This window comes from Falco rusticolus, chromosome 5, assembly GCF_015220075.1.
Source record: "Falco rusticolus isolate bFalRus1 chromosome 5, bFalRus1.pri, whole genome shotgun sequence".
In the NCBI taxonomy this organism is placed as follows: Eukaryota; Metazoa; Chordata; class Aves; order Falconiformes; family Falconidae; genus Falco; species Falco rusticolus.
Genome location: NC_051191.1, coordinates 49,416,445 through 49,432,079, shown reverse-complemented (window position 1 = coordinate 49,432,079; position 15,635 = coordinate 49,416,445). Strand labels below are relative to the sequence as shown.

Genomic DNA, 15,635 nt, shown 5'->3' with positions numbered 1-15,635 from the left:
CTCTTCCAGCTTGCCATTTCTGTGGCGCTGAGGTCTGATGCTTTACCAAGCAACAGAACAGAAATTTTGTTAAGAATCACCATGGATTCAAATTAAAGCCCTCTTGCTCTGTAATGATGACTAAATTGCAGTCTCTCTACAACTTCACTAGTTTTAGAAAAAAACCTCCCTTATCTGTACTAGTGCTATGATCTTTTAAAACTTCTGAAAGGAAGATTACTTTGCTAGTTTATTATCACCAGCAGCAGCCTGGTGATTGCAAGAATTTACAGAGCTATGTGTCCCTGCAAGGTACAAAAGGATGTATTGTTTCCCATACTCAAATGAAAACACAGCATCACTGGTACTCCCTGTCATATATGTCCTTGAGTCTTAAGGAAAATAATTTCTAACAATAATAATGGACAATATTAACACAAATCTTTTCTAGAGATCAATCAAGTTAAGCACCTAACACATATAAAATACTTTTGCTAAGAACAGCAGCTCAGACTGAAATGTACTTGCGCTCACTTGTGCTCAAGGCCATGTAGCATTTTCTTTGAAAGCAAAGCACATTTCTCTAAACAGTTTTGTTGTTAGAGTTGTTTTGGGTTAGAGTTGGATTAGGGATGTAACTGAGTTGAAATAAAGATATATAAATAATATTTAAATACTTCACTAAATTAGCATTAATGAAAATCTGCATTAACTACTATCCACTGGGGTATAAATAAGAAAGATAAATACAACTATGCTAAAATGCACGTAAAACAGTATATCATACTGTTACATCCCCTTTATTAATTTCATTTAATTAAGGTTGACACTGTGCTTGCAACTGCATAGAAGAACTAAACAACACATACTCAACTGCACAAATTCAGTTACATCAGGCAGTGGTCTAGTCAAGATGTGGAGATGCCACACGCAGTGGGATATGGAAGAAGGCATGTCCCTACCCCGTGCCGCACTCCATACTTGATGTTAATATGACAATAAAAATGAAAGCAGTTGGCACTATAATCCCAGATCAACAGCTGGCATTCCAGTCCTAAATGCCAAATTCCTGTTGGGGATTTAGAGCCTTCACAGATAAAATATACTGTTGCTTTTTACAACTGTAAAAGGCAGAATAATACAAATGACCGCAAATTAGAAGTGATAAAACACACTTGATCAGGATAATTGAAGGCCTCAGCAAAAATTCTACAGCCATTAGAATCAGGAGCAATAAAAAGGGCATTTAAGCCCTCTTTCCTAAGGAAACAATGCTGAGACTATAATTTCTGTCTGCTTGTCCCTACACCTCACTTAATTTTTGAACTTGTTGCAGAAAGGTCTGATGGAGGAAGAGATATCCTAGAGGGAGCTGATTTCATATAGTTTCCTGACAATAGATTACCAGCTAAAGGAGTGAAATCAGTAAGTACTCCCACTGGGAGAAATGCTCTGGCATAAGTTTATATATTATTGGAGACCAGAGAATGCATATGAGAGAAACAGAACTTATAATTGCCTCAAAGCAAGGGAAAAGCTTCAAATAAAACCTTACAGTCAGCTATGAAACACAGATTTGTAGGAAGCTAGGCTACACAATTTCTGTCATTCAAGGATTATTTGTACTTCACAAATACCAGGAACAGAAGTCCTAGCAATGGTATACTTATTAGCTAGAGGTGTTAAAGAGTGATGCAGAATTTTTTTTTTTTTAAGTGGTTAATGACCTATTTTTGTCTTCCATTTTGGAAGATGATAAATGCTGTAATTGTATTTCTGGCAAAATACTTTCTATTCCAACCACAGCAAAAAAGACTATTAAATTACACTGTATGTAAGTATTTTTAAATCCTGGGTTACATAGTTTGAACTCAATGGTTTTGAAAAAACTTAGTAAGTAAGGTACAAATGTTGAATTTCAATATATCCTGGAATAATGGAGAAGTACCAGGGAAGCAAGGAAGCTGACATTCCATCAGCAGTTGGAAAGAATAAACAGGATAACTGTGTGGTCACAGGTCAAAGTCAACTTGAAAACTGTGTCAGGGAAAAACACCGAAAAGTTGATTTAGGACACACATAGCAAAGATTTAAGGCATAATGTCAAGCAAATCAATAGGGTTTGAGAAAGAAAAGAAATGATCTGTCAAACTGAAGACCTCTGTAGTGAAATATTTAGTCAAACTGTTCCTGATAAAATTACTTTCTTTTTTAAACCCATAATATGCACACTACAGTTTTAATTAACACATTTTAGGTTGTAACGCAGTATCAAGTCAATTATCTAGTGCTTCTTCAAAAACAGTTAAATCAGAAGGTTACTACAGAATTATGCTGGTTTCAGTGATTCCACTTAAAGCTGTTCTTGTTTCAGTCCCATGCAAAACGTACCAGCAATCTGGAAGATCAAGCTTACAGATGACACAAAAAGGTATACTGGAAACTGCTAAAATACCGAGGGTTACTTGGCAATCTCAGATTCATTCAGCTGTCCAAATGCAACCTTATGTACACATGTAAGATTTCAGAGATGAAGACACTCTAGAGTAATAAACTATAGAAAACAGAGGTGTTGAAAATAAATACAATGACATAATATATAATTGAGGGAAATGATAAAACTTTGATAACGTTATTGAGTGAAGAATTACAGTAGCTTCTTACATGTACTTATAACTAGCTGAAAGTACTGAGCAAGAGGTAGTATTGTGCTGTTATACTACAACAGCAAAAATTGGGAGTATGGACACAGAACTCCTGTCCTAAGACATGTGGAAGAAAAGAGGAAACGCCTATAAGAATGAATCATAGCTTGGAAGACTAAACTTTTCAGTGAGGAACATTTGATACTGGTTTATCTAAGAATAGGTTAAGGATAAAGTAATTGATTTTCTTAAATGTCTATGTCAAGAAATGGGTCTTACTCTACAATAAAAATACTGCAATAGTCAACCTTGAGTTGCATTGCAATGTCTGTGCTTCAGGTATCCGATGTGTGGTGTGGAATTGACATCTTAGCATTCAGGAATCTCTGCACAATTAGAACACGCCAAAGGACAGCATATGTCTGTCCCTCCCTCCCTCGCACCAACCTAAGCTGGTACAACCAGAGAACCATAGTGTGAGGGGATTAAAAATAAAATAAAATAAAAAAATTACAGCATTTCACAAGTGATGCCATGTACCTCCACTTATGCTATTAGTCACACAGGTCCTACATTTTAGCCACACCCCCCCCCCAACTTTATTGCAAAATGCATAAGGGCAGTGGAATCTAGTGTTTCACTTTCCGAACACCCTACTAACTAACCATGGAGTGGTTCTCACTTGCTTTCACCTGATGTCATACGCTTCCAGCTTTTACTATATAGTGCTTCAAATTCAAGCATGAAGGATGGAGCTGCCTCTGCTCAGCCTCTGTGTTGGTTACCTGCTGTTTAGGCTACAGCCATGCAGACAGAAGCAAGCAAGCTGAATCCTCTCAGGCTGAAAAAATAACTAAACCCACCACACCTACTGCCTGAACAAAAGGGAACCATAACTACCACCTCCTTTACTTTTATTTTTCCATTGCATCTTAAGAAAGGCGATGTTCAGATGTGTCACACATGTAACACACCTGTATATGTTACAGCACAACCACATTGGATACATGGCTCCATGGACGCCAGTCAACCTCAGTTAAGTTACAGCCAACAGTAATCTCCTACTCAATCCCAAACAATTTTTTTTTCATTATTTCCTTTGTGCTGGTATTAGTGTTTGGATAGCTGAGGTGATCAGGGAATTGACTTGTAGAGAATTAACCAGACAAAAAGCAGTTAAATTAAAATGACTGTGAAATCACCCTTTAGTGTTGTCCTAATTTCTGACCCCAAATACATTTTGGTGGAAGATACAAGCCAAGATTCTTTCAGAGTTTTTCTGTATCAAACATCTATCTGATGAAGAAAGATTTTTGCCCTTGGTGCTAAAATTTATTTGAAAAGTCTTGGCCACTCAGTCTCGTTTTAAGCAACCTATGTAACTTTTGGATCAGACTCAGTGTTTCCATTATCTCACATGAAGCAAGTAACTATATCTCTTACAGCAAACTAGATAGTAACACAGCATGGCTTGCAAGAAGAGACGTGTTGTATTAGAACAATTGATATATTTAGAAAACACTTAAACAAGCTTTTAGGCAGAAAGCAACCTCTGAGTTTAGATATCGCTGTAATTTAAGTGAAAAATAGAATCTGCTAGCACTTGTTCAAGCACTGTCATTTAGGAAAAATATGAAAAAATTTAAACAGCAGTAAGGTGTTCGCTTTTGTAACAAACTTGCATTAACCATTTTGAATAACATATGGGTTATACATATGTATCCATATTTCATTTTATATTCAAGGTTCCACCACACAGTTGCAAGCATGCAGTGCTAAACTTGACTCCAATTGTATTTAAGAACAAAGGGTAATCCAACAGTATTTAAGAACAAAGGGTAATTCAAGGGCAGTGTTTTAGCTTTAGTATCTTGTTTTCTGACATGCTTGATCTGTAGCTCAGCTTTATTATCCAACTTCAGGATAAACAAAACAAACAAAAAACTTGCAACCTTCTCTAAGAGAGTCACGTACTATGAAGGAATATAAAAATTTCCCTTGTTTCTCACTCACAAATTGTGTGATCTCAGAATTATTAAAGTTTCATGAATACTGAGAAGTTCAAGACTTAACTTGTGCTATTGCATGAAAATCAAAACAGGTGTTTACAGGGTAACAGAGCTACTGAATGCTAACTTCATTAACTGCCATTAAGCTAAATAGCTCACAAATGGCATTTAGATCAGTAGTAAATCATCATCTAGGTCAGCAGGAAGCTCATTACAGACTGACAATCCAAGTGACAGAAACACTTTTCTACAAGTGCTATAGTAGTAATTTCCTGTGTGAAAGGCTTGCTGCTGTTCCTGCATTCCCCAGGGGATGCTTCTTCTCAGAGGATGTTACTCTTCCCCAGGAAGAGGAAGGAACCAGTTGTTACTGGATGTGTGGGCTGATAGCTGTTGGGCATTTTCTGCATGCCACAGAATCAGCTGTGAGAACTGTGAATACAGCTTAGATTCCCAGCTGAAGTGGGGAAAAACACTGCTTGGGCAGACAAGGTCAGAGCATACACACACAGTATCTCAGGAAATTGAAAGAGAAATAATACCCCAAACTTCTATCCCAGAAATGTGCTGATTTGCTAAAGGAACAATATACAGACATGGATCAACTTGAAAAGCATTCCTGAAGCGTTGTACTGTTGCCATGAGTAAGACTGTATACAAAGTAAGATACTGCCAGTTCCAAGTCATGTACAGCAAGCCAGCTATCTTACAAAACACACCAATAGTCTAGCAATAGCATCTGTTAATAGTGTCACTATGGGCAAAGGCAACACAACTAAACAAACTGCCTTGTGAGGAAACTGAATATTGATGCTTGATCTTTTATATGACAGGTGCATGTGTGTAGATTTTTTTTTTTTTTCCTGTTAGGTCCTCCTCCTGAGCTTCCTGTCCTACAGTAACTCAAGCTCCCTCCATATATGCTGTGACACTTGCAGGGCAAGGCACCAGTACCTAGTCCCTGCCTAGCTGAGTATCAGTGAATTCAGTGTCACACCCCGCTGGCTTTTTCTTTAGTGCTGCACTAACATGTTTCCTTTTTCTACTAACTGTTTTCTGCCAAACTTATTTAAAAAAAAAAACAACCCAACAACAAACCCAAAACCACAAACAACAAACCACCAACTATTTGATTCAAAAGTTATTAAGGAGCCTGGACGGAGACAGACAAATAAACAGTACAATCTCATAAGGTACATTTCCTTGGGAAAGCAGGCTAAAAATAGTAAGGGAAATATTACATTCTTGCACTCTCTAGTGCCCAAATTCAGAATTCTGTCTCCAGTGAAAACTTTACTTTCCCTCAAGCTTCAGCTCACTCACAGAATATAATGAAGCCTATTAAAGAACATCAAGACATATATTATTACCTAATTATGTAGCAGCACAACACATTTCCTGTTCTCTCCCTGTAAATCAGCAGTTACATGCTGTGTTAGAACAGCATCACTGCAAAACGCAAGGGCCATTCGGATCATACTCTTTTATTACAAATGCTGAGTTGACCTTCATGTATCTGATCTTTTAAGTGTTATTTCACGCTAGTGGTACCAAAGCATTTTGCTTAGATTAAGTACACAAATCTTTCTGAACATGCCTGCACCTCTACAGAGGCTCAAAATACAAGTTTAGAAATTCACTGTTCAATACACCAGGTGCCTCATCCTTTTGGCACTTGTGACAGAAAATGAATGATTTTGTTCATATACACCATACCTTCCATGGAAGGCCCCTAGCTGGGCAACAGAAAAGGCCGTCGCTATTGCCTCATGGTTGTTGCAGACAGCTTAGGTGTAACCTTTGGGAGGGATGGGAGACTTTCCTTCCCTGAGAGCAGCTGAACATGTTTAACTGCAGAGCAGTGGGGAGAAGGCAGCCTATCCTCTTCCCCCATCCCCACACACTGTACCTGCATAGTGCGCAAAGAGTGCAAAAGGTCTGTCTGGTGAGTGCTGTAAGACAAGATGACACTAAAAATTGCTTGTGTAACAGCAAGGCTGGACAGAAAAGAATTAATTTGCAAAGACAAGACCAGAGTTTACAATTTTTCATTCTGCTGCACTGAACATTTCTGAGTTCCTCTATATACAGCATTTATTCTATGTTTTTATAAGACCTAGCATCAGATTCAGAATCTGTTTGAGTGGTTTTGGTATGCTCATCTATGGAAAAGGTGCAGACAGTTTTACCACAAAACTCTGGAGAAACATGACCTCTTTAAGTTATTCCCTAATTTCATTCTGTGTTAGTGATTTGGAGCTCAGATTATAGAGTTGGCAGTTCATTCAAATATGCATTTACCAGTAAACAGAAGAATGGCAGTATATGAAAAAAAATCCATAGCTATTCATGGAGTGGCCTTTCTTATTTCTGTGTCTGGCAGCAAGGAAGATAAGGTGATGGGAGAGGCTGGGAACTGTCAATTACTATTAAAGCCCTTCTACTGGTGGGATCACTCCTCAATGCAGAGCTGAGTCTAATGGGCATCGGAGCTTTAGACAAGGAATACAAGCAGGACATTTTTCTCTCTTAAAGGACTCAGATGATTCCAGTCTTCCTTTCAAAGGGGCACCACCAGAAGCTTCCTTTGGTAATGAAAAACATATGAATATCATGCAATGCTCAGTTTAACTGAAAAGCTAAATGTCTGAGGTCCCAAGAAAACTTGGTACGCATGAAATACAGAAAGCTGTTGTGTTTTCTGATGAGATATATACAAGAAGTAAGAGCAACCGCTATGCACAGTGAAGTGCCATATAGATTTTGCCCTACTGGCAGCTCCCTTGCAAATTGGACTTGGGCCCCAGAGGAGATGATCTATGTACATAATTCCTACTCTTTCCTTTCTTCCTTTTTGCCTCCTTTTAACCTCACTGAAGACAGTTGGTGTTTATTTCCATGTAGGGCTGGAGCCAGGAAAGGATGTAAATCAGAATAAATTTGAAGTTGCATGGTAAGGAAAATATGCAGTGTTTTTAGCTTTCAAGAAAAAAATTTCTTTTGTCATCCTCTTCTACAAGATTCTGGAGTAGTGTTAAGCCATGCAAGGAAGAGATGTTACTCCAACATCTTTTCAAAATCAGTTCTTGTGAGGAAGAATAGTTGTGGAAGCCTTCATGTACACAGAGATGGAAGAATAGATACAAATTTTGCATTCATAATTGCTTATTTATAAAATATATGGGATTTTTTTAGGTTGGTTTTTTTTTGGGTTGTACTCAAAATAAAGGCAGAAAAAATTGTGTCAAAGGTACCTAAATCCTGAAATACATACTGGGGAAGTGATGTGTATAGAATAAATTGAGAGTACATATACTACTACTTTTTGCATCGAGACTCCTACTACAAATGCAGTACAAATACGCTAACAATGTCTTAGCTTGAGGAATAAAAGTTGAACATACTTTTATTTTACAAGTTACAGGGGGAAATTTGTTTGGTCACTTTCTATTTTAAAACTTATGTTCCTTTTCCCCTAAACAAGAACAATCCTTATCTTTCTTTCTTTCCCCTTCAATCTTATCTTTCCCCTTCCCATAATTAATCCAGTCTTAACTTTGTAGAAATTGTACTGTAAATGAACAATAAACATGTCTTGTTTTCAGCGTTAATTTGCACTGGAAGAGAAAGAACAGCAAACACCACCAAGCCAGCACAGACATTCTGACTTCCAGATTACAGTACATTGCTTTGCTTCCTCCAAATCCTGTTTACATGAGCAAGGTCAGGGGATGGAACATTTAGAGAGCTTCTACAGTGATTTCCTGCTGCTGTCAGTAAAAACTACCACAACATCATCAACTTTCCCTTGTTCCCAACAGCTTATCAGGGACCAGAGGTTACCAATGTATTGCCTTACAAACTTGAAAAAAACCAACCTCCCTCAAAACAAAAAGTAAAATTGGAGGATGAAACAGGAGGAAATAGTTCCAAAGGGAAAAAAAAGACTTCCAATTTTCCTTTTCAATAGTTCAGAAAACAAAGGCAATATTAAGCTGCTTGACACAGAGAAGAAGGGATGGGAAAGAGGCAGTAATGCTTTCAGAGCCTTCAGTGAGATAGGAAAAAGAAACACCACCCCCAGCCCCCAAACCTTGACACCAGCAAACATTTTCAGAGTAAAAGGCTAAAGCACGCCTCAATTTTAACAACTGCAACATATGAAAGCTCTTACCGTTGGAAGTCAGGGCATTACACAAACACCAGTTAGTTAGGCATAGCTTGGTTTTATACTGGTACACAGACAGGAATTCTTAATGTTTTTGTAATTATAGTCCAAAAGAAAGCAGCTTCATACTGAAGATTACACTGAAGTGTTTCTACCGACATGACCACATTCCCTTCGCTAACTTTACAAAGGAAGTTGCATCAGTGTGAGTCTTACATTAAAAACAGGTTTTTCACCATGTTCAAAAAGAAGTGGCCTTACAGCTTTAGTGTTAGAACACAAGCTGAAAAGATAAGGTGGTTAAAGTTCAGAGAGTTTAATAATTTAAGTGTTTTCTAGCAAAATCTCTATGAGAACATTCAGACTTGCATATCTTGGCTTAATCCTTGCAGCAAGAAAATACAAGTACATTTAAAGAACCCACATAAGTAGGCATTTTAAGTGTGGAAGTTATTATGGATTGTTGGCTTTGATGAAGCAACAAATTAGAATTCCTTGAAAAGAAGAGGAGGAGTGGGTGGAAGAGATACCAGTATTTCCTCATACAGATAAAGCTCAAAATATAAATGCATTGCTAAGAAAAAATCCTAAGACATATATTAAATTCACAATAAAATATAAAAAGTGTTATTTTTTTAAATATTTGGTTTTCAAATCTTCTCCAGGCAGACTGTTGTCAAGAATAGATGACAGTGATACTTAGCTGCACGTTAGTTATCTGTAGTTGTGTGTCCTGTTCTGGGCTTCTCAATACAAGACAGACACTGACACCCTGGAGCAAGCCCAGCAGAGGGTGAGCAAGATAGTGAGGGGGCTGGAACACACGATATACAAGAAAAGGCTGAGAACTAGGTTTGCTCAGCCTTAGGAAGGAAGGATGTAGGGGAATCTTACTGCCATTCCATATATTCAATGGGTAGATAGAGAAAAAACAAAGCCAGACACTTACTAGAGGACCGCTGTGCTAGAATTAGAAGCCACAGACACAGGGAATTCTAGCTACATATTGTGGAAAAAAATATTTTCACCAGTCAAACGCTAGAGCAAACTGCCCAGAGACATGGTGGCATCTCCATCCTTACACATATTAACAAATGGACTGGACAAGGCCTTTAGGAATCTGATCCAAGTTGGCCTTTAGGGGGTAGGTTTACATGAAATGACTCAACATCCTTCTCAACCTATACTGCTCTAATATTTTTATTAACAAATATTTACAGAAGGGAAGAAAAGGAATACCTTTTGCTCTGCCAAAAGTTGTCTTAGGGGCAATAACAGCATATTTCCTATGACCAGTAAGACAGGACAGAGTTCCACTAGCTGAAGAGGAGATTCTCAGTTGGGAGAACACTTTCTCCTATTTCCTGGAGTAGCCTGCATCTATGGGAGTTTGCCCACTTACCATTAGGAATTCTGATAGCCATTCAATAAAACATTAAGAGGTTTTGTATAGGATTACAGTCTTCCTGAAGATATTTCAGGGAGCTTACCACAGATCCTACAAAAGCTTCAATACTGTTATTTGTCCCAGAGAAGTCAGTCTTTAAATACTTGAGACAATGGATCCAAGAAAAGCTGTATCTCCCTTCTTCAGCAGAAAAACTGAAGTAATCATGTCAATTGGCTACTTCCCACAGTCCAGGGATTTGCCAAGGTGTTTTGTAAATAACCCTTAGGGCCCCGCTGTGCTGCCTATATGATAAAGACATTGAACAAGAACCCTTAAAGGTATGTAAGTGCAGAGTGCATTTTTCTCTCTGTACATTTCAGAAGGGCAGAAGAACTGCTTAAGCTAGAGCAAAACATGTCAAAAAGAGTAAGTAGGTATAGACAGGTCATTTGTAAATTAACCTGGTGAGCTGATAAAAGATTTTTAGTAACTTGAACAAAGTTCTTCCAGTAGAAGTAGGATCAAAAAGCCATACGCAGCCTTAAGATGGGTCTTGACAAGTTTACAGGGCAGGAGGGTTAAAGTGTACACTGATGTTTTCTTTCTAACCAGTAGAAAATGAGCAACTCAGGGCGGCTGGAATCAGGGAGAGGGACAGGGGAGGAGGATGAATTATACTAGAGGTTGTAACCTCTAGGTAAAAATAAATAAAACCACACAAAACGCATAAAGACAGTATCATTTCAGTGAGGACAAACACTATCAAGAGGAAATATGGCAGTGAAGGTGGCATGGGAAGAAATCCAGCATCTGCACTTGCCCCTTTGATTTTTTTGAAGAAAACATGAAGCCTCTATAGAAAGGGCCTCTATACATTAGGGAAGTTCAGCCAGCTTCAGATAAAAAGGTCCAAGTTGCTGAGATCCAGTACCCTTTGGAAACAAGACACAAAAAGACTGGATGGCTGGCCTGATTAAAAAACAGGTGATAATTCCACAAGCAACAGAAGCTGGTAATGCAGCAAACAGACACTGGACTGGATGATGACATGAAAAGATGAGTTGACATTAGAAAATAGGGAGGACCACACAGGCTGGCAAAGTTGGGGTGTTACTTACTATGGGTGAGGAAGGATACTAGTGCCAGAGAAAACATGCAAGTGGTTTCTGGATCTGTGTCAATAGTGTGTGTTGGACAGAGCAGTTGTTAAGGTTGTTAAGATGGAAAAAAAGATGCAGATGGTAAATGCCGAGATGCAGAAAGGTGAGAATCAATGGCAAACAGGAGATCAAGATAGCAGGAAAAAAGTAGTGATTACTACCACAGTGAAATGGCATGAATCTACAATGAAAAGGCATGAATTTTGAAGCAACATTTTTGTAATGAAGAACACTGTAAAGCTAGCCAGCCAGCCAGCCAGCAAAAGGACTCTCTCTAGTAGGTCAACTTATTCCTACTATGAGTTCTGGGCATAAAGTTTTGTAAACTGCTCTCATAACAGAAGAATGAATGAAGGAGATTAAATGACTGGCATATTTGTAGGTATGTAACAAAGAAGTAGAGTGTAACCATACATTTGAATTCTGCGATCAGTATTAAGATCGGGAAGTAATGAACACAGAGTATTTTGAAGTAAGAAGTAGACAATAATTTATATCCACCACAATCCACTGTCGAGCCTACTAAAGAGATTTCTCTAAGTCTCCAAATTACTTTTGACAGAAATGATCTTAAAAGAACCATATTTCCATTGTGAAAAGAGAACACAACTGCTAAACCTTAAAATATATGAAATTACTATCTCTCAAATAAAAATTATTATATAATTGTTTTGAAGAAAAGGTTTCTCTTAGACATCAACTGCTGTATCATGATCTTCAATAAATGATCTTAAAGAATTTCATGAAGTACCTTCACAACATACCTTTTCATAAAGCATTCATGACAAAATAGAACAGCAGAAACTTCCCCTGCTGCCTATTCATATATATTAACCCTTCAGCCACACAAACTCTTGTTATGGTAACTAAAATTGCTCAAGATACAATTTATGCCTTCACAGGAACAGAGCTAAAAGAGAAATTCTCTTTTTAACCTAATTCTAGAACAGTACATCTTTTAGATTTCATATCAGGAGAGCATATTTCTCCTCCTACGAAACTAGCGTTAAAACACTGCCTTCCTTTCCTCCCACATGCCATACCAATGTCATATGAAAAGCTAACACTAGAAGGATCTAATCCTGTGATTCTGTCTTAAAATGTGGTGGCTTTTTTTTTTTTTTTTTTCCTCCTAGAGAGCTACCAGATGCCTTAAAAGTAGAAAAATTAAAACATCACTTCTGGAATTTTATCAATGGGGCAACTATTCTTCACGTTTCCCATTATTTGTAGATAAAGACAGTTAGAAAAAGTGGTTGAGAATAAGCCACAAATTTTAACAGTAATATTTAGAAATAATTAGCAGGGGCTTATAATTAGAATTTCTGGTTAGTATATTGGTAAAACTATTAGCCTAATGTGAAAGCTTTGCTATTACACCATCTTCTGGTTAGCCTTTGGAACTGTGAAAGAAAGCTAAAGTTGAGAATTTAGAATATTGAGCTCTGAGCAGAAAACAATTGTTAAAAAATATATTTTGTTCATACAGACAGAAAGAGCTCATTTCTGGTAACGTGTTAGTTTAAGCTACACCCTATCTCTCTTTTTTCCCCCACCCCCTGCAAAGGCAACTTACCGGAATAGTGAAAGATGAAGAGGAATTAATCTCTATGACAGGTGGGTCAAATGTTTGTGTATTAGTCACATCAAAGGTTGGGTTGACCTGTTGAAAATTAATTATAAAATTATTTCAGCACCAGCAGAGAAAGGGAAATAAGGCTGAAATAAAAAGGACCAGTTGCTACATTAAGGCACCATTATTCATTAAGGTCTGGAAACAAGCTTTAAAATTCATAGAAATAAAGGTAGGGTGTTACCCTTCAACCATGTAAAATTCAATCCTATAATACAGAAATAAAACCCAGATACACATTAATTACAGAAGTATGACTTATACTTCATAAATATCTATCACCCAAAACTAACTCAGGTGATTCGTACCACAAGAGGTGCAAGTATTAAGAAGTTCAGTTGTATGACAAGTCAATAAAAATGACTTGTTTGAAATGGGTTTACTAAGGCAGCTAACTCAAAACCTGCCCAAGGCTGAAGCTATGCAACTAACAGTGTGGCCAATGATACTGCTGAAATACCAAACAGCAGGAAGTATTCAAACAACTTCCTAACCCTGTAACTGTCAGCTTGCCTGTGAAAATTTTTGCATGTGCACAACTACAGGGGCTCCTAAAAGTCACTGAGTTTTACTTTGCAGCTCACTTGTGGGTGCAGTTGTAGGTTGTCATTCCTATCACTCCTTCCACCAGGAGAACTGTCCTTGCAGAAGTGGTGTAATGCCCTGGATAACTATGGACTTGTCAGCTGCTTTCTAGCAATGATGCTCAATTGGCTTGTTACAGTCCAAGGACTGCAGTAGCCCTCCACTTGTGGAGGTTTCTATATACAGCTATGCAGCACCCCATTTTTTTTATGTTACACTGCTCCCTTGCCTGTTGTAATTTACTTAGGATACATCCTCACTCACAGTCTCATACCACAGCTTATAAGTCCCACTACCACTAAGCCTGAGCTAGGATCACTGTGGCTGCAACCACTCTGGCTCAGCAATGCACAGGAAGATGTGTGCCAAGCCAGTCCCTAGGCCAGACCTGCCTTATTGATGTGGGTACATCATCAGCACCAAAGCTGCAAGTGAGCACACAGCCACCCAGATCGATCAGTTCTCAACTCACACTCAAGTTCAAGTCATCCATCACAACCAGTCACTTTTGACATGCTTGCTTCTTACATGCCAACTCTGATTGCCAAAATAACTTGAAAAACTGTTGTGGAAAACAGGCAGGAGCTAACACTGAAATCTGGTAAGTTAACCAGCCAAACACAAAACATGCTGTTCCTAAAACCACAGGAAAAACTGCTTTATACTGGGAATGTCAGAGGCTGATTGATCAGATATGTCATCACAACATCTGCGATTTTGATATCTTAATATCACAGATGGACTACTAACTTATTGTTGATTATAGCAGTTAATCTATAACTTTTGCAGTATTTTGCTAGTGCCCTTGCCTGAAAGTGAAGCATTAACAAATAACAAGAGAATATAAAGTCTGAGAAAGCTGCTGCTTTTATTTATCTTATGGTTTCACCTAAGGATCAGAATATTGTCCCTACAAAAATCTGTGTGCATGTTTTCTACACCACTGTGTTACCTAGGTATATCACAGCCTAATTCCTTTGCCCTCTCAGCATGAGGTATGGAAGTACTTACTATTTTATGAACTGACAAAATTCACAAAAAGACTAGATGGCTTTCAAATCCCCAAGAAGTCTGGTGTAGTAAAGAAATTAACTTTCCTCTTCAAATTTTATCAGTAATCCAATAGCAGCCTTATCAGAGACAGCATTAATTCCAACCATCTTACTTGTAAGTGGAAAAAGTGAAATAAAGACAAACTCTGAATCTCACACTTCACTAGTGACAGGGTTATATTTTAGTTGCAAAGTTTATTAGATATAAGACTTATTCTATTTTGCCTTTTCAAGAAGAGCCTACCATTTCACCCGAAGACTGTAAAAACTCTGGCTCAGCCAGAGCTGCTCACTCAGTAACAGCTTCAGTGCTATTTCCATGAGCCCAAATACTCTGATGATACTAGGGTCCATACATTGGCACATTGACTTTTAGGTCAGTCGACCCATTTGTTAAGTAGCTAGAATGAGATCTTAAAACTGGTATTAGTAGCCAGGGAAGGCAGGCAATAGCATCCTGTATTGCCTGAAGCCTTTTCATTCTGTTCATTTGGATTTTCCTTAACTTACATGCAGCAATCTAGGATAAAACTAACAGAACTAACATCTTCTTTTGTAAATGCTGGTAAAGGCAGAAGATGAACAAAGTTTACTAGCAAGCTAGAAGGTAAAAAGACATTTAAATACAAATGTTACCTGACTATTCAAGCTGAAAGCGATCCTTACACTTCACAGCACTTACAAATCAGAGATGACAAGCCTTCCTTAAAGCCAGATCTTAATTCTGGTTTTAAGCTAGTTCACCCTTCTGACTAGAAAGGCGACTAGCTCAGAAATCTTGGATTCAGTTGCAACAAGCCATTCTTCGCCCATGAGCTTTTTTCTGTAGACATTCTGTCTTTTAATTTAGACTACAGTTGCATCAATCGAGAATGAGTTACCCACAGACTATCAGGAAAACTCATCCTGCTACAGGGCTATCAGAGCTGATAACTTAAAATTCTCCACAATTTGTAGATATTAGGATCAAGTCTTGCTTTCTTCCAATTTTGTCAAATGGACTTGGAGGAAAGA

The 15,635-nt window shown here is 38.0% G+C and overlaps 1 protein-coding gene across 9 annotated transcripts in view; it reads right to left on the bottom strand.

The window, feature by feature from the left end:
* Positions 1-15,635, bottom strand: part of POC1B (POC1 centriolar protein B) — a 71,932-nt gene that overhangs the window by 33,871 nt on the left and 22,426 nt on the right. For 7 of the 9 annotated variants that reach the window (XR_005104309.1, XR_005104310.1, XR_005104308.1 and 4 more), the window contains one exon: positions 12,928-13,014. The exons of 1 other annotated variant lie outside the window; for it this stretch is intronic. Coding sequence is in view for 4 of the 8 variants with exons in the window: in XM_037387826.1 (XP_037243723.1) it covers positions 12,928-13,014 (87 nt within the window). In the remaining 4 variants the exon portion in view is untranslated. Of the gene's footprint in view, positions 1-6,343; positions 7,219-12,927; positions 13,015-15,635 lie in introns of those variants that run through there. One more of the 9 variants, XM_037387825.1, reaches the window with a different exon arrangement.